The sequence below is a fragment of the Puma concolor genome, chromosome A2 (genome assembly GCF_028749965.1).
Source record: "Puma concolor isolate L17-30 chromosome A2, mPumCon1.1.hap2, whole genome shotgun sequence".
In the NCBI taxonomy this organism is placed as follows: Eukaryota; Metazoa; Chordata; class Mammalia; order Carnivora; family Felidae; genus Puma; species Puma concolor.
The window spans coordinates 13,237,729-13,262,103 of NC_141668.1; the positions used below are offsets into that span (position 1 = coordinate 13,237,729).

At 42.2% G+C, this 24,375-nt stretch overlaps 1 protein-coding gene across 3 annotated transcripts in view; it reads right to left on the reverse strand.

The window, feature by feature from the left end:
• Nucleotides 1-24,375, reverse strand: part of MGAM2 (maltase-glucoamylase 2 (putative)) — an 87,592-nt gene that overhangs the window by 17,223 nt on the left and 45,994 nt on the right. For all 3 annotated transcript variants that reach the window (XM_025929362.2, XM_086688353.1, XM_086688352.1), the window contains exons 23-43: nucleotides 24,169-24,336; nucleotides 22,600-22,755; nucleotides 21,238-21,459; nucleotides 18,988-19,142; nucleotides 17,366-17,534; nucleotides 16,736-16,832; nucleotides 16,182-16,294; nucleotides 15,654-15,779; nucleotides 13,987-14,115; nucleotides 12,429-12,536; nucleotides 10,374-10,436; nucleotides 9,429-9,563; nucleotides 7,786-7,870; nucleotides 6,576-6,714; nucleotides 4,520-4,653; nucleotides 4,205-4,239; nucleotides 3,988-4,104; nucleotides 3,278-3,426; nucleotides 3,076-3,160; nucleotides 2,359-2,415; nucleotides 1,810-1,934 (exon numbers count right to left, since the gene is read on the reverse strand). In XM_025929362.2, the coding sequence (XP_025785147.2) occupies nucleotides 1,810-1,934; nucleotides 2,359-2,415; nucleotides 3,076-3,160; nucleotides 3,278-3,426; nucleotides 3,988-4,104; nucleotides 4,205-4,239; nucleotides 4,520-4,653; nucleotides 6,576-6,714; nucleotides 7,786-7,870; nucleotides 9,429-9,563; nucleotides 10,374-10,436; nucleotides 12,429-12,536; nucleotides 13,987-14,115; nucleotides 15,654-15,779; nucleotides 16,182-16,294; nucleotides 16,736-16,832; nucleotides 17,366-17,534; nucleotides 18,988-19,142; nucleotides 21,238-21,459; nucleotides 22,600-22,755; nucleotides 24,169-24,336 (2,567 nt within the window). The remainder of the gene's footprint in view (nucleotides 1-1,809; nucleotides 1,935-2,358; nucleotides 2,416-3,075; nucleotides 3,161-3,277; nucleotides 3,427-3,987; nucleotides 4,105-4,204; nucleotides 4,240-4,519; nucleotides 4,654-6,575; nucleotides 6,715-7,785; nucleotides 7,871-9,428; nucleotides 9,564-10,373; nucleotides 10,437-12,428; nucleotides 12,537-13,986; nucleotides 14,116-15,653; nucleotides 15,780-16,181; nucleotides 16,295-16,735; nucleotides 16,833-17,365; nucleotides 17,535-18,987; nucleotides 19,143-21,237; nucleotides 21,460-22,599; nucleotides 22,756-24,168; nucleotides 24,337-24,375) is intronic.

Genomic DNA, 24,375 nt, shown 5'->3' on the forward strand with positions numbered 1-24,375 from the left:
TGCATGCTGCTTAAATATTAAAGTTGCCTAGATAGTTTAAAAAAGAATTTTGGGGGGCACCTGGGTAGCTCAGTCGGTTAAGCATCCAACTTCAGCTCAGGTCGTGATTTCACAGTTTGTGGGTTCGAGCCCCACGTTGGGCTCTGTGCTGACAGCATGGAGCCTAGAGCCTGCTTCAGATTCTCTGTCTCACTCTCTCTGTGCCCTTACTCCACTCATGCTCACTCTCTCTCTCTCTCTCTCAAAAATAAACATTAAGAAAAAAAGAATTTTGTTTTTGAAAATTTTACACATAAATATATATTATATAACATATGAAAACATAAATACTATTAAAATGAGATGTACTTAGATATTTGTCTATGTAAATATATTTTGCAAATAGAAATGGATTACATCTCAAAGGATGTATATGGAAACTAATTTTCATTAAGTGCAGTCATATTTAAATTATTTTAATAAAAGAAAATATTTGTTTGAAATTTTGAGGTGGTTTCCTTATAGTAGAGACTTATAAATAATTATGGTAAATAAACACCAAATATGTATAATCAGTCCTTTAATTTGAATACATCTCAAAATATTTAATGTCTTAAAGATTTAATTTTTTTAAGTTTATTTATTTATTTGGAGGGAGAGAAAGAGGGTGCATGCGTGCGCACACACAAGCAGAGGAGAGACAGGGAAACAGAGGGAGAGAGAAGATCCCAAGCAGGCTGCGTTGTAGGTGCAGAGCCCAATCCGACAAACCACGAGATCAGGACCTGAGCCAAAATCAAGAGTCAGATGCTCAACCGACTGAGTCACCCACACACCCCTTAAAGATTTCATTTGTAATAATGAATATGAACTTGTTACTCATGATCTTTGTGTGAATTAAAAATAGACACTTAAAAATGAAATATTCATACTCTACTTTCACACATATTATAATAGGATAAGATGTGAATTCCTTAGGAAGAAAACCACCTGACAACCCTTCAGTAGCTTCCAGATTGCTATAGAATAAAATGCAAAGTACTTGTCCTGGCATTTACAGCCCTCCAGGATCTGGTCCTAACCTGCTTGAACTTTATTTCTTTCATCTCTCTCCCTTATCTTCGCTCCAATTAAACTGAATGGTTTACTCTTCCCCAAACCAAACTCACTTTTCACCTTTGGTTCTTGAATACTCCCAGAATATGTCTTTCCCGGTCTTCATGTTTTCAAGTCCTACTTTTTATTCAACGCTCAGCTCAAAGCTGTCTTTCATGTTAAACCATGATTTACACCACAAGGTGGAGCTAACTTCTCCCCTTTTGAATGGTTCTTGGTCTTTTTATCTCTGCCTCTCTTAACATAACGTGTTCTCCTTAATTTAACACACACACACACACACACACACACACACACACACACACAAATAAAAATAAAACTACATAAATATAAGTATACAATCTCTCCTGGGTTGACCAAAGTAGACCTTGGAAGGAGTACTGAATCATCCTTGGGTTGCCATCAAATCAAAGAGCTCATTAATATTCCCAACTTTTTTAGTAGTGTGGAAAGAGGCACACACTACTGCCTTCAAGGAAATTTTTGTCCCAGGCCTTGGACACAGAGCTACAGTAAAAGTTCTCCCCAGGACTGATTGTATGAATGAATGCATCCTCCCCCAGATTCCACTCAGAAGGCATTTACAGAATTGAATCAATGAAATGTCTGTTACTTGGTTTATTTACCCACAGAGCCCTGGTTAAGGTGGTCAGCCCCCTGTGAGGCTACCTCATTATGACAAAGTGAGGCCAGCAACACCTTTCTCCTCCTTACCTGGCCTGAGTGTTCATTGCAGGCTCTTGCCAAGGCAGGATGTAGCCTCCTCTGATATGAAGGTTGATGTGGTCAAGGGGAGCCTCCAGGGTTTTCCAGTAACCTGTTGACGCATTGCCAGATTCCTAGAAGAGAGAAGATAGGCAGGTAAGGATGACAGATAAATCGATGAAATGAACAGATGCATGCTTTCGTACAAGTTTTTCCTTTCTAAGGCAGCATGTTGGAAAGTCAGCAAGAAACCACAAGTCTAAGCAGGAAAATCTCTGATTTTCAGCATTGTTAAAAACTCTGGAAAGCTATTCTTTTCTCTGTATTCTCCAGAAAAGGTGGGGACGGAGTTAAGAGAGAAGGCAGTGTGATATGGGATGTCAGATTTTACCTATTTATGCTTTTGTGGATGCTTTTATTTTAGCAAACCTTGCTTGGTTGAAAGGTTGAAAATGATTGCCTTAGAAATTATGTGCCTCAAAGCCAGGAGAAAGTGCTGGCTGCCCTTCTGGCCAGCATGGACCAATCTGGTTCTTCACAAAATAGGTTTGTTCTTACCGTGCTGTAGTCGTACCAACGGGCTCTGGGAAAATAAGCTTGGATCTCAAAAGTGTTCTGAAACATAAAATTGACACGTTGTTATGTATATTCTAATAACTTAATCTTGATTTTAAAAATTCTTTCTATAGAACTTAGGCTAAAAAAATGGTAATTTTATTAATGGTTTTAAGAGTTTGGGAAGTGTAGTCAAAAAAAGATCTGGGAAAATTCTTCAGGCACATTGAAAAATACATTTTTTAAAAAGGTAAACTTTATAAGATGCAGGGTAACAAGACACTAGAGTGAAAAATCAGCTGGTGTTGTGAAGTTATCATTAATGGAGATTTTGAAAGAAAATGATTTCCTGGGGCTCAGTTGGTTAGGCGTCTGACTTTGGCTCAGGTCATGGCCCCACGGTTCGTGGGTTTGAGACCCGCTTCAGGCTCTGTGCTGACAGCTGGGAGCCTGGAGCCTCCTTCAGATTCTGTGTCTCCCTCTCTCTCCCTCTCTCTCTCTCTCTGCCCTTCTTCCACTTATGCACTCTCTTAAATAAATAAATAAATAAATAAATAAATAAATAAATAAATATTAAAAAAAAGAAAAAGATCTCCTTTATTTGTTCTAGAAAGGTATTTGCCACAAAAATAGTGAGTGGGACAAAATGATCTTTAAAATGCCCTTCCTGTACTTTAGATTATGTGACTGAGGGTTTCTGATCTCTGATGGAAAACTCACACTTTCCAGCACGGGGCTGATTAAGATAGCAGGACCCAACATAAACTGACGGTCTATATCCCATGTCACTGTGTCATTTGTAAACCTTAAAAAAAAAAAAAAAAAAAACAAAGCATGAAAAATCCGGGAAACTGTTAGGACTCTTGCAGAAGACCATTCACAAGACAGGCCAAACCTCCTTGGGGATCCAGGCTGTACTCACTCATGGAGAAGGGGTCGGACGACAGTGCTGCCCTCAACATGAGCTTTATGCATCAAAGTGTAGAGGTAAGGCAGCAGGGCATATCTGGTCTGAAGGACTTTTCTTGAGTACATCTCGAAGGTTGAATTCCAGGCCACAGGATCTTGTCTCTAAAGAGATAAAGGCACACGGGGCAGATACTCTTTACGCCATCGTAATGGTATCAGAAAAGGGTCAGCAGGCACATATCCCACGTGTCTGCGACATAAATCTCACCCTTCATTGCTATCCTGCCCTTTCTCTTGCCTCTACTGTCCTACTAAACTAGTGCTTCTTGCTTCCCACTCTTAAGTGGACTCTTAAGTCCTCTGCACAGGTGTGGCCTTGGCCCTGCACAGGTCTAGAGAGATGGGTCTCTGTGCCCACCAACGTAGCTTGAATGGGCTTGAGTAAAATAAAAACTCTCTAAAGAAGGTGAGTTTCTTTTCTTTTAGCCCCATGGGGAGCTATAAACCCTTCTTTCCTCATAGGCATGAATCCCCCCAAGAGATGAGCAAAAGTGTATTCTTGAAAATTGCTTAGAACTCTGGGATTGTGAACTCTGTGGATTTTCTAAGAACCGGAGGTGCTGATTTATGACTTTTCCTCAACAAATAAGTATGATATTTTGGAGGGTTAAAGAGAAGTTGTGATCTGAGGACACAAAACTGTGGCATCCACTTCTGCCTTACCCTTGTCCCGATGGTGTTGTGGTTTCTGGAAAATGGGTAAAAGGCCCCCAGCTGCATCCAGCGAAGACACATCTCATATTCGGCATTTCCAAAGAACCCACAAATATCTGCTCCTGTCTGAGACGATGCAAAACCAGAGCATGAGGTGGGACTTTTGCAGGCTGCAGACATGTTGGCATCTGACTGAACAATTAAAAATGGCCCCACTATAACTTACATAAGATATTCCAAAGAGACTGAACTCCATCATGCCTGCAATGAGAAGATACAGCCGTGTTGGGTGAAGTAGCTCTTTCGGAGGGTAGGTTTGACCTGTCTCTTCCATACCCTATTTGGAAGCCCCAGGCCGCTCATGATGAAAATACCAAAAGATGGGTATGGATTAACGCTCTCACCCCGCGTAGAGGGAACTCCGCTCCTGCTGCTTCCCCTGCCCACATGGATCATGACTAGACATAACCAGTGCGGCTACAGAGCACATGATCCAGTGCCCTCCCCGCCAGCAGAGGCCCCCGGGAGGAGGCCCACTCACCAATGATAGACTTCCTCAGCTGGTCCCACGCGGCCGTGTTGTCTCCCAGCCAGTGACCTCCCCAGCGGCCAGAAGAAGGGAACGTGGAGCGGGTGATGACGACCCCTCGCTGTCCTGTCACCGCCTGCACGGCTCTGGATGGAGGTGAACAAGGAGGTGAACTGAGGGTGAATTTGAGGAGGAACAGTCATGGAACTTTACATTACATTACATTACATTTACATTACAGAGAGTAGCTTCAGCCTGGAGTGTGAGGCAGCAATGGTGTTCCATTTGGAGCCAGAAAGCTTCTTCCCTGAAAGCATCTGCTATTTCAAGGTGATGCTAAGAGTCATGGCAAGACAACGAGAGATCTATCATCATCTAAATGTGGATTCCCTTTCTTAAAAAAACTGAATTAACTAGTTGTCTACATAGAGGTGGGAGGATGGAGTGGGGTGAGGGGTGACACAGGTGTTTATGGAACAATTACTCTAACCCAGGTATTTTCTTGGTCACCCCCATGTACACGGTCTCACAACCTCATGAAGAAGGTTTCCTTGGCCTCCTTTTACTGTTAGAAAATTGAGGCTCAGAGTTAGACAATTTGTCAAAGGACATTTAAAGAGCAAGGAGGAAGATCTAGGACCCAAATAAAAATATATATGACTATAGCTCTTTGGTAATATTCTCTCTACTACACTAGTCCTCACTAGGTCAGATAAAGTTTGCACACAAGGACAGATATGCACAAAAGATGTTCAAATATCTCTCTAAGGAAGGAGGATCTTCAGCCTGTAGCCTCAGTGAGAAAATAAAAACAATTGTGTAAGACTGAAAAATCAATGTAACAAAAGGGGAAGTCTATTAACAGATCCTCGCACATAATGCAATCCACATATTTGCTGAAGAATGCATTGCAAATCAATAGACACTGATGAATTATTCAATAAACGATGTCAGGAAGAGAGGCTAGCTACTGTGGTGGAGATTCATCCATTTAGGTCGCTTCCAATATTTCACACCAAAACAACCACGCACATGGATGGACACACACACATGCACTTACACGTGCACACACACACACACACACATACACACATATCCAACAGATAATGTGAAGGCCTGAAACAAGGCAGGGTTACAGAGGAAGGGTAGATGTGTCTGAGGCAAAAAGCTCAATTGTCACCATTTCAGAACTCTGGAAATTAACCAGCCATAGAAAGAAATGAAAATCATCTATCCAAGAAAAAAATAAAGTCTTGGCAAGACAGTGAAGTCTGTGGCATTTGAACTTGGGGCTCTTCCCAGCTGACCCCATCCCTAGTTCAGTGGCTCCAAAATCCAGCAGCCTCAGCAGCCTCCGAGGTCTGACCTCTTTTGGGGCTCTGTTAAAAGCGCTATCCCCAGAGCACAATTAATACTGTTTTCTAGCTTCCAGCCCCCTGGCAAATCTCTATTCCCAGGGTGTTGTGGCCATTTGATTGGACTCAGAGCTCAACTCAGCAGGGAGAAAAAATTCCCAATCGAGGGATTTACCAAAACAATAACAATTTTCTGGCACCATCACAGGTACTCAGGCTGTGGTTCAAGTCAAGACAAACACAGCTTGGCTGGTTTTAGAGTAAATCCTGGAGAAGTAGAACCATGGAGAACTTTGTAAAACTCCTACATATTCCTGTACATGCCCAAAGCTCTGTGCACGCCCAGGAGAGAGCCATGGAAGGAGGAAGTTTCAGTGACTCACTCCTGGCTTAACTTGAAGTCCAGAGTAAGCAGGAAGTGAAAGGTAATGCTGTCTTAAGAAACCTCCCCAAGTTTGAAGGTGTGGCTTCTCAGATTTATCCCCTTGGCAAAGGGTTAAAGACATAGAGTCAAGGCATCTAAGGTGACCAAGAAGGCCTTAACGTTGCTTTCAGTTGGCGAAACTTGAGGTAGGCTTTTCTTTTCTTTTCTTTCTTTCTTTTTTTTTTGAGCTTGTTTAAGTCATCTCTATACCCAGTGTGGGGCCTGAATTTATGATCCCAAGAGTCTCATGCTCTTCCTACTGAGCCAGCTGCTCTAGGAACACACTCACTCGTAGGTGGGTCTGGTCTGGGCCCATCCGTACAGGCTGTGCACGTCATAGTGTCGCACCCGTGAGCCGTCTGGCAGGATCTGCTGACTCTCCATGCACAGGGTCTTGCTGCTAAGGCCCATGTCCCTGGACTCCAAATCTGAACAGAAATGCCAAGTTACTGCCCAAACATCTTGCTTTGTACGTTCACTAGAAATGCCCATTGTCTCGGTATTTCTCCATTTCAATCAATGACTTTGTTACCAGTGACAGTTCCAATTTCAAGAATTATTTTGTCTATAAAAACAACATCCTGTAACATTTCAATTAATGAAGGGTAAGGACAGGGTATAGACTTAGGAAAGCCACGCTTCATTTTCCTCTGATACTTATAGAGTGCTGTCAATCGCACACTTATCAGCACAATCAACTCCTCTGTTGTTATGATTGTTTCTTCCACTAGATGGTAACATTCTCAAGGGAATGGATCTTTTCAAGCAACCATCTTAAGATCTCTACATTTTCTGATTTGTTAGTACTTGTCTGATAGGCAAATAGTAAGGGAGGAAGGAGAAAAAGGAAGGAGGGAAGAAAGAAAGGAAGGGAAGGAGGGAGGGAGGAGAGAAAGGGAGGCAGGAGTTGGTGAGTGACCAGTGACCCAGACCTCAAGAAACTTAGATTACAAATTTTGTCTCACAAACTACTGGTAAGAGGGTGAGTCGCTTCCTTCCCCTGGGTTTCCGAAAGGTGAGAGGGTTCAATGTTCTGAGATACTTTGGGGGTCAGGTCCTATGATGTTCTGTTTCTGTTTGTACCACAGGACTACTAGGGTATGTCCTTCATGAAGTATCTGTGGACATGGGCAGAAAGAGTGCAGAGCCTAGATTTTCACTCTCTTAATGAAAAGACTGTGGTGTGTGTGTGTGTGTGTGTGTGTGTGTGTGCGCGCGCGCGCGTGTGTGTGTGTGTGCAGTGGGTTCAAGTTTGAACAATCAGCTCATAGTTATCAATGTAATCACGTATTGCTTGGTTTCTTTTATAATACATCATGTCATTATTTCTATGCTTGATTAGTAATTTACACTTGTTCAAGGTTATTCTACTTGGGGTTTTATGTCATGTGTACAAGTGTTATCTGTCTCTAAAATTAAGCTTCACTTTGACAATAAGAGGAAAACTTTCAGAGTTTTTGAGTTGGGAAGTAATTCGATGAAGTAATCAGTTTACATACGTGGCATATAGGGTGGCTTGTTAAGACTTTTATCGCTGCAGCCCCTGACAGATCCATCCACAAAGTTTGATGGCTCATTCATGTCCTGCAATGAGTTAACAAGAAAGATTGTGTGATGTCAGAGGCAGTGTGGTCTTTACTCTGGAGGACACCGACCTAATGGGGATGAACACATCTTATTTAAGCCCTCAGCTAGTCACTTCATGGACTCTATTTACTCTAAGACATTGACCCAAAAGGACTCTAAGAATCCACATTGGTGTCAATAGACTGCCAAACTCCTAGTTTACCTGGCATTTTTAAACTTGTGAGGATTATTTCATAGTGGCAAAAATATGGAGAATATACTGGATCCATGACCTAAGATAGATTTCTTGATCCATTTCCCCACACAAAAAGCCCAAGTTTGTTTTCCTATGTGTGAATCACTCACTTCTTATCTGTGGCCAATAGTTGCCATTATCTTCCCCTCCTCTTTCTTAGTCCACTAGCTTGGACTAATTCTGACACCAGCAGAGACCAAGCGCAAGGAGGACTGTCTCGCTTTCTGCAGTAGATGCAATCCTGAGAAGTTGTGGATAACTCAGAAACAAAGCTGGAAATCAAATCATACTTGGGACGATTTATCACTTAATTGCAAGAAGCAGTGATTCCCCAAGTGAATGTTCACTGCCTACTTTGTTAGCAGAAAGGTTAAAGTTTTGTAAAGTGAACTACCTTAAACAGGCCATACTAAGGGCAAAGGCAAGTATTTGGGGACCTATTCACTATTTTGAGTTTTCCAGCCATGTCTTCCCTCCAGCAAAACAAATACCCCAAGTAATCAGTCTCCCTGTTCCTCAGAGCTACCCACATCTCTATACTATTTGCTTTGCCTGTTTGGGCTAATCTTTCATGTGTCTGCTCTGTGTCTGTCTATCCTGAGGGTAGTGGCCAGAGAAACCTCAGGGCTGCCAGTGGGCTTATATGTTTGTCTCTGGATGAATAACGAGCTACTTTCAGCCTAGCCGAGACCTATGAAGCTCTTGACAGCTGGCCTAGAATATGCTCAGGATTTCAGGCCATTGGACAGTGGTAAAGGAAACTGAAACACTGATATGCCTCCCACCCCTAGAAAAACACAAATAGCCATATGTCCCAGAGACATTTCAGGAAGCCCTACTCTTAAGCCCAACTGACACGTGTAACAAACATGTCAAGAGGCCTTTAAAGATGATCCTGCACCAGCACTATGGCAAGCATCTATTTTCTCTTGGATTCATGCCTTGTTGGCCCCATTTCTGCCCTGTATCACACACTCGGGCTCCCCTAGCATTAGCTTCTGGATAGTTTGGCCAATGGGAGGCACTGGCCAGCAACTGGAGGGTGGGAGATAAGAGAAGCTGGGGTATTTATCCCTCTCCCTCTTTCTCTGGCAGCATCTCCAGTAGTGGGACATTTCTTCTATGGGCTCCAGCTTCTGCAGCATGTTTCTGGGAAGACCCACAATCATCTCTTTGCCTCTGGGGGTCCAGCACCTCAATTCTGCAACAGTGTTCCTCTCATTCTTCCACCCTTAGCTCCCTGCTTTGCAAGTCTTGAAATTGCCTCTCCATGGTTTGACTGATAGCATTTCCAAAGAAAAACCACTAAGGGGTACTTACAATCCACAATCCATCAAACTTCAAGCTCTTCTTTGGCTCTTGAGGGTTCACATAGAGCTCCTGTATTTCCTTCTTCCACCATGCAGCTGTGCTATCACGTAAGAAGTCAGGAAAAGCAACGTAGGCTCTGTACAGCTGTAAGAGTAACACATGGTTGGGTGTTCACCTGTCTGGGAAGGGGAGTCTGGGGACAAGGAAGGGGGGATGAGCAGGTACTTGTGCAAGACAATGCCCCACTCAGGGTCTGACCTAACCTCAGCTCTGCTGTTACTGCTACAGAGTTTACTGTGAGCACAAAAAGATCAGAGAAGGCTGATTGCATTCTTAATTCTTCTAGAAGGAGGTTACATAGTCTTAAATCCCCTTTAAATGTGAGATTTGCTTTTATGACTGGGCCTTTAATCATATGAGTTGGAAAATTAAATGACTGTGCATAAATGATCGGACTTTGGAAACACAAATGTTTTTCCGACACTGGCCAAATAAAGGGGACCAGTCATCCAGGGAAAAGTGAGCTGCAGAGTGAAGGGGATGCTAGATGCCCAGGCTGATATGGCAGCAACTACTGAGATCAAAACCACTACTCCTTCAAACTGACAGGCACATTTTTTTCAGATGTGGACAATTCATTAAAAAGCCAGTGCACTCATAACCTCCCCAGTGAAAATATTCTGGACTTTCGTTCATTGTTTTTCAGACAACATTGGATTTAAACAATAATGCAACCCGTTACAGGCACACACATGAAGATATTTCATTTGATTTCCTTCTCCATATTTCCAGATAAGTTGTTTATTGTGCTTTCTGTTTGAGGATCTCCTTCTACCAATAAATTACCAGCTGACAACCATGCTCAAGGAGCTGCCTTAACCAAGCACTGGAAGAAAACTCAGAAGGATCCAGATGTTTAGGGCAATGTGAACAAAAATCTGCATATAACTATACCTTAACCTGAGTTTCATGGTCAAGGGTGGCATCCACATTCACATTGGGCAAATCTGGCCAAACCTAGAGAAAAAGAAAAAAAATTAAAACCTGCACAAGGCATTGCATATGGACCATGAGATGATTCATGTGTTGGACTCCATTGACATGCTTCTCCATATAATTCTTGGAGATCTTTGTCATTGATTAAATTGTAAGATCTGAATATATGGAATTCTGTTGGGGGGAAATAGGCTGGGGTCCCTTGACTCATTCCATAAGTCTTCAAACTCATTAAGTTAAAAAATAAAGTAAACTAAATCTGTTTTAAATGGAATACTACTTGGCAATGAGAAAGAATGAAATCATGCCATTTGCAGCAACATGGATGAAACTAGAAGGTATTATGCTGAAATAAGTCAGTCAGAGAAGGACAGATATCATATGTTTTCACTCACATGTGGATCTTGAGAAACTTAACAGAAGGCCATGGGGGAAGGGAAGGGGAAAAAATAGTTACAAACAGAGAGGGAGGGGGCAAACCACAAGAGACTCTTAAATACAGAGAACAAACTGAGGATGGATGGGGGTGGGGGGTAGGGGAAAATGGGTGATGGGCATTGAGGAGGGCACTTGTTGGGATGAGCACTGGGTGTTGTATGTAAGCCAATCTGACAATAAAGTATATTCATAAAACATATATCTGTTGAACAATCACCTTTCAAATGATCGCTTTGCTGTCTGTCATAGACATATAACAAAATTATCTTTATAAATAACAAATTTAAAGCATGACTCTAAAGAAATAGGGTTGATTTCCATTCACAACCCATAAACTTAGCCTCAGGAATCTTAAGCAGCATCGTAACTTATTGGGGACCTCTAATATACGTAGCATTAAAAAATCCATAGTTTTAACCACTTACATCTTTAACTAGAAGGACATTAACTATATAAGTGATTCATTCATTCATTCATTCATTCATCAGACACTTACTGAGCACTTACTATGTGACAGGCACTCTACTACAATCTGTATCTACTGAGACTTAAGTAAGAAATAGTCCTTGTTTTCTAAGAGTCCACAGATAAAACAGGCATGCTGTGTTACATGCTATACTCTCTGAGAAAAACAATATAGAAAAGGGAAGCAATAGGGAGAGCGAAACTGGTCACTGAATGCTTCATAGGAGGGTAATTTGACTTGGTCTTGAAGTGCGGATATAATCTAGGTAAGCTGAGAAGGCAACATCCAGAGACGCAGTAAACATGGCCTGGACCTAACACAACAGGAAGTAGCACAGTACAGTTACAGAGCAGAGTCTGAATCCCGGCTGAGAGCCACTGTCAGCCAGGGTCAGGAAGTTCATCTAAAATCCTGTTGCTATATGGGGCGCCTGGGTGGCGCAGTCGGTTAAGCGTCCGACTTCAGCCAGGTCACGATCTCGCGGTCCGTGAGTTCGAGCCCCGTGTCGGGCTCTGGGCTGATGGCTCAGAGCCTGGAGCCTGTTTCCGATTCTGTGTCTCCCTCTCTCTGCCCCTCCCCCGTTCATGCTCTGTCTCTCTCTGTCCCAAAAATAAATAAACGTTGAAAAAAAAAATTAAAAAAAAAAAATAAAATCCTGTTGCTATAAATCAAACAATGAGGATTGAGTCACAAAAAGGAACTAAGGAAGACAAGAAGAAGAGGAAAATCCATAGGACTTAATGGTTTATTTAGATATGGAGGATGTTAAGGAGCATAGGTTAAAGACGAATGCAAGTTTTGAGTGTGGGTTACTACCAGACACAGATTTCAGAGCCATTCTCAGAGGAATTCTTTAGGTTTGTTACATGACCAGCTGGAATATATAAGGAGTGGAGCACCAGAATATTTCCAGACAATAAAACAAAGCTCACTGATATTTTAGACAATCAGACCTGTAACCTTGGTCTTATTAATCAGCATCAGGCAAACGTCTATGCATTCATAATTTATCAATTACCCAGTATATATCTCCAAGACTTATTGACGGCCTCTTTCAATCAAGACATTCTGGCGCCGATTAATTATGGGCATCTTCTCCCAAGGCTTACCTTTCCCCAGACGATTTCATTGTTATCAGGCCATTTGATGAATACGTTGTTTTCCTGCCCTCTCTTGAATGTGGGATAATGGGTCTCGTTGCCAGAAATGGCTGGGTCCTGCAGTGAAAGGGTTTAAAACAGCAAGCATGAGGAACACATCTCCAAGACAACAAACAAAACCAAGATACCCATAGATAATTTGCCTTATGTCTACAAAATTACTGAGGAATAAAGTATGCTATCTGAAAACATTCCTGGAGACAAACCAGGTTAATAAGACATTACCCTCATGTGAAGAAAGCCAATTCATTGTGCTTCTACAGTATAATATCAATATTCCTTCAGACCATGAAGCTCCTTTCTTATGTCATGTCATGTCATGTCATGTCATGTCATGTCATGTCATGTCATGCTATGTCTCCATGGCCCAACCTGTGTATCAAAAGTGGCTTCCCTGTTCACCTCATCCCATACCTGCCTCACTTACTCTATAGTACCCTATTTCACAATTGTCATATAAATTATCACTTTTTGAAATTATTTTTCTTTATTGTTTATTTATTGGCCACCTCTGTTCAATAGAATAAAAGCCCTGTAAGAAAAAGGATATCATCATTAATTTAGATTATACACACACACACACACACACACACACACATGCTTTGTAGAAGTGATTTTCAAAGACCAGTATTTAATTCATACTTGAATGAATGAGAGAATGAATAAAAGTCAGCAAATAATCCTCTATTTTTTGGATGCCAGAAGGGAGGATCATTTGCAGATAACTACTTCTGTGTTTATCAAGATACAGCTTCCAACACAAAATAATAAATTTATGTTCTGGATCTTAGCTCAGTTATTTGTGAGGTTTGTTAAGAACAAATAAGTCCCCTGAGCCTCACCACTGCTGGGTAATGATACAACTGGAGGGGTTTTTGAACCTCCTAAGGTAAGGATAAGACTAGGATATAGCTGTTCCCTCTGAGGCACAGCCTGAAACAGTGAGGATTTCGGGGTATTGTTGCTATATTCATTGTATCGATCCACGGTTCTAACTCTACCAAGAGAATCATCATAATAAATTACATCCCAGTGGCACTCAGTTATGAAAAATAAATATTGCAAAGCATCACCTTTTGAAAGCCATTCTTCATTTGTTCTGTCCTTTGTTTATCTGCTTTTTAAAACTTAATTTTATTTTAAGTTTATTTATTTATTTTGAGAGAGAAAGAGAGGGAGATGGGGAGAGGCAGAGAGAGAGAGGGAGAGAGAGAGAAGCCCCAGCAGGCTCCTCACTGTCAGCGCAGAGCCTGATGCGGGGCTCCAACACATGAAGCGTGAGATCATGACCTGAGCTGAAACCCAGAATCGGACACTTAACCAGCTGAGCCACCCAGGTGCCCTTGCTTTCTAAAACTTTAAAAAATATAATGAGAGTTTCACAGAAAGTTGCAAAAAATGTGCAGGGAGTTCTTGCGTTACTCTTTATCTAGTTTCCCTCAATGGTTCTATTTTAAACTCATGAGCACAGAAACAGAAAATGGGCTCTAGTCTTCTAAATACCTACCAGAATGAGAACGAATCTCATGCCATTTTTCTTCATTTGGTCAATCAAGAGACCGAGGTTTTGGAAGCTGGGGCTGAGAGTGAAGTCCAGCTTCCGGTCCATGTAATCGATGTCTACATGCTGGACATCCTACAGGAAGGAGCAAGCAAGACACTGGGGCTCCTGTGGCGGTATGCCTCAGGGCACACAAACCATCCTGCCAACGCCAGCTTGGGCCCCTCCTACTTTATCCCATACTCCCCTACACTGACTTTTCAATTCTGATGATTGAGATTGCTTTCTGATTCCTACCTACAGATCACCTGTCCCCATCTTTCTCCTGTTCCCCCAGCTGGAATTTCCTCTCCTTTCCTTCCTTCCATTCATGTTTTTACCACTTTTCAAACTTCAAACTCAGTGAGCCTATCAAACCAAGTGCTAGTTGAATGTTCAAGGGTAGAAAGCAGGGCTTCTCTGAGAAACAGAAAAAAACTGTATCTATTTCTCACCCTCCGGTAAACCTGATTGAATTTATTCACATTTAGAATTACATTATTGTATAGCTTCCTTGAGTGTGTATATTTCTGCCATCCTGTTTGACTGGATGGTCCTTGAGATGAGAACCTTATCTTCCTTTTTCTCTATACACTACCAAACCTGGCTTCTGTACATGAAAGTTAATCAATCCAGGATTGTGGGATGATGGCTAAAGCAGTTAATACCTAGTTGAAAAAAAGAGATGTTTCTTTTTGTATGAAGATGAAAATCACCCTTAAGACTCTAAGTAAAACTTGTTTGAGGGAGCAGAGACTTGTGCATAAGCCAAAGCTTGGAAAACAATGAATTGACATATATATTATTAACACTGATCACCTTGGTGAGGTAGATCTCTGGACTTTTTTCATCTTTTAATTTTCCTCCCCTTTCTGATTTACATTTAATAAACTTATGGAAGAGTAGTATATAAAAAGAAAACACTTAAGGCTGGATGAATGTTTCAAATTATCTTTGATGAGAACATCATAACACTTGATTTTATTCTCATCCTCCAGTCATTAATTGTCCTCTAAACTCTCAAGAGGTGGACTGAAAGCAGAAAAAGAGCATGAGTGATGAGAAACTGATGATTATGGAGGAGAAAGGGCATGCTGTCTTTGGAATTCTGCGTGCTGACAGCAATGGACTGCCCTTTTTGGGGCTTATGAAGGAGACTAGCTTTATACGATATGCATATACGTGCTTTAGAGAAGACGAAGACTTGTTTTAACTGCGTTCTTTCATATTGGCACTTTATATCCATCCCCTCCAAGAACAATCATAGTATAATCTAGAAATGTCTTACTACTCTTGACATGATACTCACTTAGAAGTCCCCAAAGTTCTGGTTTAAGACCAGCCATGCCTACTGGAGGATATTCCTGGCAAAAGACAGTGAGTAACTATACCCTCCAATCACAGTGCTAACTTGTTGAAGGATTAATGCATCTCTCAATTCCGAATGCTTGATTTAAAAGGGTGGCATGAAATACATTTAAAAAGCAATGTGTTTCACATAAGACTAGCTCCACAGCTACAGTTTCCTTACACTGAAAGTGTCAACAGTAATTTCTCTGAAGATGTTTTCAATCCATAATTAGGCACAATTCCCCATAACTAATTAGACCACAGGCTGAGTGGGTGATCCATACATAGGGAATCTGGGCCGCCATCATTGCCTCATACAATTGGGAGATCTCCTTATCATTCTTGTATCCATAGCGACTTAGCTGGAATCCCAAGGCCCAGTATGGAGTCATTGCTGGCCGACCAATCAACTAGAATAAAGAAGAAAAATGGGTCCAGAAGACTTTTTGGGAAAGAGAAGAAAAGCGTTATACTTGATACAACTTGAGCACTTCTACTGAGCACTGTCCCATCTAAGAGGCCTCCCTCAAGAAAAATAAGAAAGTCAAATAAATATGGAATGACCATTGGCATGTGGAATTATTACTGCTTAGAGATTCTTAGAGTACTCAGCAAATAATTAAGAGACACGTGGGGTATCTGAATGCCTATATACCCCCAACACTAAAACCTGACTTTGGGGGAAGATAGCAGTAGTGTAATAGGAATACCCAAGGACCATAATAGCAAAACTCAGCCTATCTCAATGCTAAGAATATGGTAATACCCAGCAGACAATTGATGACTTATTAATGGATAGAATGACTTCCAACCTCAGTGTACTGTTGAGTTACAAGCTCGGGGGTTGGCCCCAAAACCATATAAAAGTCCAAAATCCCTCCTGTGGTGCGGTATGTCAGGGCAGGAGTGGGCTGGAATGATACATCTGTTAAAAACAAAACAAAGAAGACGGGGAGTCCTTGGAGGTGTACGTCACCCAGACAGGGAATCTGCCCTAAAATGTGCTCTTTTCACTCTCCCTCTTGCTTTAAGTCCCTCCTCCTCTGGAAAGCCTTCTCTCACGAAGTGGAATTAGAGATGGGTTTGCAGATACCCCAAACATAACCTTAATCTCAACATCTTGTATCACTCTGTGAAAGGAAGTTAAACTGTCACAGTAAAATAAGGTCAGGCAATTTGGTCAAAATGTGACCCCTAATACCTGGCCCAGAGCTCTTCATAAGTCATGAATGAATGAATGAATGGTCAGTTTATCTGTCCCATTTCCCTTGCCCTTGAATTTCCCTATTTCTACTGGTATTCCAGATCCCAGGAAAATGGCCACTGCTGTTTATGGTGGTACATGGGAAACGTGCCTCTGTCTTACCCATGGCGTTGCTGTTTAGCAGGAGCACCCCATGGGCACTGCCATCCTGCTCCAGTGCCATGTAGTAGGGGTGGACGCCATAGGAATTCTTCTTGTACTGGGAGAGTCATGGCGGAGAGTAGGCAGCAATCAAAGAGAGAAAAATCCAAAGGATTGTTTCTACATCATAATCCAAACAGCAAACCTCTACTCAATATTGAAGACTGAGCACCATGTCATGTCCTTTATAAGGCTTTCCTTAACCCTCCTTTCCACCCCAAGTAAAAAACTAGGTGCCCTCCTCCTCCATTCCCTCCTTGTTTATTATTACATAATTCTGTTATAAGCACTGATTACACTGGGTTACCATTATTTCTGCATCTGTCTCTCTAGGCTATAAGCCTCTGGGGAACAGACAGTGTCTCTATGTACCTGACACATAGAACACACTAAATAAAAGTTTATGAAGTAAAATCCATAGTCTGTGGGAAAAGAATATGGGTGTCTTTTAGGGACAGAAGAGCATAACATGTGGCCTAGTTCACCTGAGAACAGAATTGATCAGTATAAGGTGAGGCTGATTCATAGGGTGCTATTGGATTAAAATGTACCAAGAGAAACGGATTGATCATCTTATTCTTCCGTGCTTACCGCGGGTGGCTCATCACGAGCGAACATTCCCCACATGTTCCAGCTCATATTTCTCCTGAAAGCTGTGTGCTCAGTCTCCCCAAAGCCGTAGAGGTACTGAGAGGGGAGGCGAGTCGAAATGGAGAGGAACGTGTCGTTGAAAGTAAAGCCGGGGAGCTGAGAGTCCCAACTGCAACAGAAAGGCATACCTTAACACCACACTGATGACAGCCCAGAGCAAACACAGGACGTGTTCGGAAATTCTAGCTGATTCAGAAGCCTCCCGAATGAAGGCATGTGTGGATCCTGGTCCAAGTACTCACTACCAAGGTTCCATGTTTGCATTTTTTATCTGTGATTTGCAAGGCTGAGAACTCCTTTTCTGGATCATGAGCTCCTTTAAGGCAAGGACTATGTCTCGTTCATCTCTTTAGTTGTCACTGTTCAGAGTATTAGTTTGAATACATGTATGAATAAACGAACAAGGTCTAAGCAAATTTACCAACAGAAAAGTGTGAAGCTCTTAGAAAAACTTTTCTGGGGGCACCTGGATGGCTCAGTCGGTTAAGTGTCCGACTTCGGTTCAGGTCATGATATCAGTTTGTGGGTTCAAGCCCTGCGTCGGGCTCTGTGCTGACAGTTCAGAGCCTGGAGCCTGCTTTGGATTCTGTGTCTCCCTCTCTCTCTGTTCCTCCCCTGCTCACACCCTGTTTCTTTCTCTCTCTCTCTCTCAAAAATAAATAAATATTTTTAAAAAGAATAAAAATAAAAGAAAGAGAAAAACTTTTCTGGATTGGCCAAAGGACTTCTTAGCAAAGAAGCCAACTGACAAAAGTTAGGCACACAGTCAAAGAGCAAAGGCTGTCCACATGTGCATACACAGGTGATGATATTTACTAGGATGGGGAACTTTGGTCCCAGGCAAAATCCAGACCTTCATTCCATTCCATTAAGCAGCAAGACAAGGGATGACAGATGAGAACTCTTTTCATGTTTAACATTGTGAAAATGCTTTAAGTCTACAGCACTGGTAGAAGAGAAAATTGTAAGAAGTGGTGTGTCTTTCCTTAGTAAACTTTTCCCTCTCTCATTGAGTCTTCTGTTATTTTGAAATGAGTGTGTATAGAGTTGACTTCTGTCCTAGGTTATCTGTCATGCATTTTTTTCTTTTTTAGAGAGAGAGAGTGGGTGAGCAGGGGAGAAGGGTAGAGGGAGACAGAGAGAGAAAGAGAGAATCCACGTTGAGCGTGGAGCCCGACATGGGGCTTGATCCCATGACCCTGAGATCATGACCTGAGCCAAAATCGAGAGTCAGATGCTCAACTGACTGAGTCACCCAAATGCCCCTGTTGTGCTTATTAAATACAGCTTTCTTTTCTCCTTAACACAAACAATGAGTAGAACATGCATTTTTCTTTTTCTGAAATCAGGTAACACCTATTTTAAACCTCTGGTTCATTTTTCTTTTTGAGTTAGTGCCTAATAGAAAATGGAGTAATAGATCAATTCCCTGTTTAACACACACACACAAACACACACACACACTTACATTATCTCTAAGATTAATATTTCACCTGCATTAATTAGAACCACCATAATTAGATCTAAAACCACTTTAATGAAACTAAATAAATTTTGCTTACATCACAGTGTTGGAGCTTTTTCGTCGAATCTGGATCCCAAAAGGATTGTTCTGAATCCTGACATCATACAGACGGTTTTCGGGGGAGCCAACAGGAGAGCGAGGCGTGTTCAGAGGCACTGGGACCTCGTACCTTTTGTTAGTGGCATCAAAGATCTGACAAGAGAGAAAGAAACTTTCTGATGGAATAATCTTAGACCTAAAATCCCTCATGCCAGCTCATATAATTCATTTCCCATGTTTTCTGGCCAGTTTGAATCACATGGGGAGGCATCAAATATCCCAAAGCAAATAGATGTGAAGCCTCCCCACCTACAGTGCCCGATATGGATCCTGAACTCAAAATGCTCCTAGAAATACCTATTCAAAGGCAGGGAGGGCACTTTCTCTAAATAGTTTGTAAATTATGGGCATAGAATTTCATGGATAGAATGTGTGTGTGTGTGTGTGTGTGTGTGTGTGTGTGTGTGTATGAGAATGTGAATATGAACGTGCATGTAAAGGTGTGAGATGACGTTTGGGCATTTGAGTATATTTTAGAAATAGAGAACTGAGTTTTCTCTAACGTGGACTCAGATCTTAATGGCTGAACTTCAGACACTTAAGACAAGTTTTGTCTATAGCCTTGTTTCTCAAAATTGTGTTTCTCAGACCCAAAGCAGCAGTATAACCTGCAGTCTTGTTAGGAATGCAGAATCTCAGGCCTCCCTCCCATTCCCCTTTTGAATCTGAATCTTCATTTCTACAAGACCTCAGGGTGATTCATGCAATATTACAGTGTGAAAAACAATTTCTAGAGAAGAGCTGTCTAAGACGGTATTGTCACCAGCGAGACCCTGTGACTCCCTGAATTCAGGATTGACTCACTGAACTCAGGAAACCCCTAGAAGCTTCTGCCTAACTGTCAATTTCATCTTTTAGAAATTAACTAATGGATTGCTGGAACAGGAAAAGGGACATTTGAGGAAAGGTCTGTGCAGATGAATCAGAAAGTGGAGGGTGGGTGATGGGTATTGAGGAGGGCACCTGTTGGGATGAGCACTGGGTGTTGTATGGAAACAAATTTGACAATAAATTTCATATTAAAATAAATAAATAAATAAATAAATAAATAAATAAATAATAAATAATGTCTGTAAATGCACTTAATAAATCAATGCAACAAAAATGTAAAAATAAAAAAATAACACCTGCATTAAAAAAAAAAAGACAGTGGGGACAGTTACCTTAGCTTCATTATAATGTTAAAACCCCCCTCTGAATATTCATCCCAAGCCCTAATGAAAGGAGCCTACTTACCCCTGTTTGGGAGTCCCTGGCTTTGGAAATCCTTCCCTGGGGTCTCCCTATTTGTACACATAAAGATGACCCTAGTGAGGCAACTCCACCTGACATAATCTCTGTCTATAACCCACCACGCAGCAAACCCACTTTGGTTCATTAACCCACCAAGCAGCAGATCCACAAGATACTTGTGGCCATTACGTACTTGAAATATGCTAGTCTGAACTGAGACTCACTATAAGTACAAAATACACACCAAAATTTAAAGAGTTAGTATGATGAAAAGATCCTAAAATATCTCAAGAATTGTATTTGGATTACACGGTGAGATAACGTTTCAGCATATTGGTTCAACAAAATGCTATTAAAATGAATTTCATTTGATATTTTTTCAAATATATTTTAGGAATGTGGCTATCAGGAAATCTATGTGGTTCACACTGTACTTCCATCAGACCAGAGCTGTGGGCCTCAAAAGTGTGGCCCCTTAACCTGCAGCATCAGCATCACCCGGAAACGTGTTAGAGAGGCAGCCTCTCGGGCTGGAAACTCCGGGGGGCAGGGCCCAGCAATCTGAGCTTTAACAAGACCTGTAGGTCATTCTGGTGCTCTCTGAAGTTTAAGAACCACTGCTAGAAAAATAACTCTAAAGGTAGAAGTGGGTTAATGCCACTATGTGAGTTTCCCATGGAGCAGACACGTTTTTCACAGGGCTGAGTAATGGTCCTTTGAGGATGCTTATGCCCAAGCACTCAGCGGTGCAGAAAATTCACAACCCTGGTGGATCCAAGGTTATGTCCTGGGTCCACCATCCTCCTGGCTCTCTGACATTTACTTCCCTGGGCTGCCGTGCCTTTGTCCATAAAATGAGGGATTTGGACACGAAGATGTTTCAGTGACTTTCATCCATATGGAGCTGTAAGAATTCCATGTTGAGGATCAGAACCTGCAACGCCTTGAAAATTACCTTGAACTGCAGCATGTTTTCTGTGTGGTAGATGACACTCAGGCGGAGGAAGCTGATCGTTGCAGAAAGAGAACCAGCAGCAGTGGCTGCTCGAGTTGATTCAGGAGTCATCAGGTGGGTGAGGTCTGTGGTGATGCCCGTGGGCAGGTACTGAATGTTACTGGCAGCATAATTAGGGATGGTGTCATAGTAACAGGTAGGCACACCAGGAACAGTTGTGTCCTGAATAAGAGGAGAAATTCTCCATCAGCCTCTAACACCCACACTTCAAGGACCTAATTACCAAGGAAGTTGGTTCACACGGCCTGAGTCTCTTACACCATGCCCATTATTATGGGTTGAGTTATGCGCCCCCCCCACCCCACCAAAGATATGAAGTCCTACCCTGGTATCTGTTAGAGTGACCTTATTTGGAAATAGGGTCTTTGCAGATGATCAGGTTAAATGAGATCATTAGAATAGGCCTAATTCAAGATGACTGGTGTCCTTATTAAAAGGGGACATTTGGACACAGACCTGCCCCCAGTGAGAATGCCATGTAAGGATGAAGGCAGAGATCAAGGGCGATGTTTTTTTATAAACCAAGGAAGACCAGAGAGTGCCAGACAACCACCAGAAGCTGGGAGAGAGGCATAGGACAGAGTCTCCCTCCCTTCTCTCAGAGGGCCCCATATTTACTGACATCTTGATCTCAGATTTCTAGCTCCCTGGAGTCTGAGATAACAAATTTATGTTGTTCTAAGTCACCCAGTGTGTAGTACTTTGTTATGACAGCACCAGCAAATGAATACACCCATTTAAAAATACATGCCCATTGGCTTCCTCCCCTGGGTGAACAGGGAAGTGTCAGCAGAAAGCCTGATCTGGAGACTGGAATCTCAGGCAGGGTTCCACCCCCCACTGCCCTCACGGCCCCCATTGTGATCTTGGGGTAATCACTTATTTTCTCTGACTTTCATTCTCTCTGTTTTTCAAGTGATGAGAAACAGTCTTACCTTCCTGCATGGACCCGCTCATAGATGGGAAAGAATCGCTTAAAAGACTCCATACACAATACATACCCAATGTATCATGGATGTATTTAAAATAAAAGTGGGGTTTTTAATGCTGTGGTTGGAGGAAAGAGACGGCCAGAGTGGCAATAAGCATATTTGGATTCAGGATATCTGAGGAAAACACTGGTCACCTATCACACAGAATTGGCAAAATAATTCATCGGTTGACAGAGTGTCAGTTTCCTTCTGAAGGATGATTACGGTTCAACCCATCATCATTCGGAAAGTGTTTTCTAGGTGTCTAATTACTCGTGGGGCAGTTTTTACAACTTCCCACTCACTGTGGTGATGTGTTCCAGATCATTACCTCCCAGAGGCAGCCCCGCTTCCTGCAATGCTCCAGAGTGAGGGGGGGCTCATCAGGGTAGCAGTTGAATTTCTCCAGGTCACTGACTGGAAGTTCCCATTTAATGGAGAATCCTTGTCCAAGTACCAGTCCCTTGAGATCAGTAATCTTCACCACCTGAGGGAGGAGAAAGGAGGCTGTGGTGACAAACGAGGTGAGGTTGAGCCAGCTGGATAACGGCCTTCCCTGATGATCTTCATTCAATACCAGTTCATCCAACACCACTTTGTCATGGGATATTTGGAACATTAGCATTTACCCTCTGGGGCTTTTGACCTCCCCATCAGGAAAATGGACTTGGCTTATTCCTGACCTTTCTCACCTCGTGGAGTCACTGTGGGATACTGAATGGGAAGGGCTGCACAGATCACAGGCAGGGCTGTCTTTTTCAGACTTTGCCCCCTGGGTGTGGTGTGCATACATTTTAATAATGATGGCAGTAATCACACAAACTAAAACTACACTGAGCATTTATATGGGCCAAGCACCGTGACAACCACTTTGTATGCATTATTTCTATCAATCCTAGAAGGTGATGCTATGCTGCAAATACTACAGCTACCTCCGTCTTACAAGATCAAAAATGAGGTGTAGAGGGGCTTAATGCTTTCTTTGCCCAAGATCTCACAGCTAGGGGGCAGTGGAGCTAAGACTGGAACCCCATCCTGCCTCATTCGAGAAACCAGGCTCGTACTGTTAGCTATATGCATTGTCAAAATGGAAGGGGGCTGCCCTAAGAAATAGTGGATTTTCTGGTGCTTGAAATACTCAACTAACAATTGGAATCTTTTGTCAGAGATTATCATGTAAGGGACTCCTTCAAGAAGGGCAGAACTGGATTACCCCTTGTATTTTATTCAACTCTCATTTTCTATGATGGTATAAAATTAGCGTGTCTTTTATACCTTTATACCTTTTATACCTTTTACACCTATATCTTTGTGTCTGAAGCAAAGAGAGTCTTTAACTCAAATGGGAGGACAAATGTGTGAATACTCTCCAGGGCTAGGCCAAAGTATTGAATCATATTTTGACCACATCACATCTGGGATCAGCAGGTCTAGTTTTAAATCTGCCCAGAGAAGGGGCGCCTGGGTGGCGCAGTCGGTTAAGCGTCCGACTTCAGCCAGGTCACGATCTCGCGGTCTGTGAGTTCGAGCCCCGCGTCAGGCTCTGGGCTGATGGCTCGGAGCCTGGAGCCTGTTTCCGATTCTGTGTCTCCCTCTCTCTCTGCCCCTCCCCCGTTCATGCTCTGTCTCTCTCTGTCCCAAAAATAAAAATAAATAATAAATCTGCCCAGAGAAGAACTGCCTTCTCTGCCTTCTGCAGTATTGTAATGCAAAGAAAGCTCAGGAGTCCATATTGAGCATGCATATGATTCTCCTTCAGCAACCTCCCTGTGATGGCATAGATTTTACAGTTACAGAGCCAGTAACTGCTGAAGGTCAAAAGAGCAAGGGAGAGCAGTCTGTAAGAACCTTAGGCCGGGGCTTTCGATCAGGGCCCTGAAAGGAGGGAACAATCTCGTACCTTTGATGAAACATTGTAGGTAACATTTAAAATGGACCTGTAAGAATTCTTCAATGAAATAGTGAAATTCATAGGTTGCTTGTCCATTCCCAAGATTATGATATCTGTAAACGTGAGGTTGTTGGGGTCCGTATAGTTATTATTTATAACCTTTGCCTGTAGATGGTTCTGAAAAAAAAAAAAAAAAAAAAAGAAACAACACACATC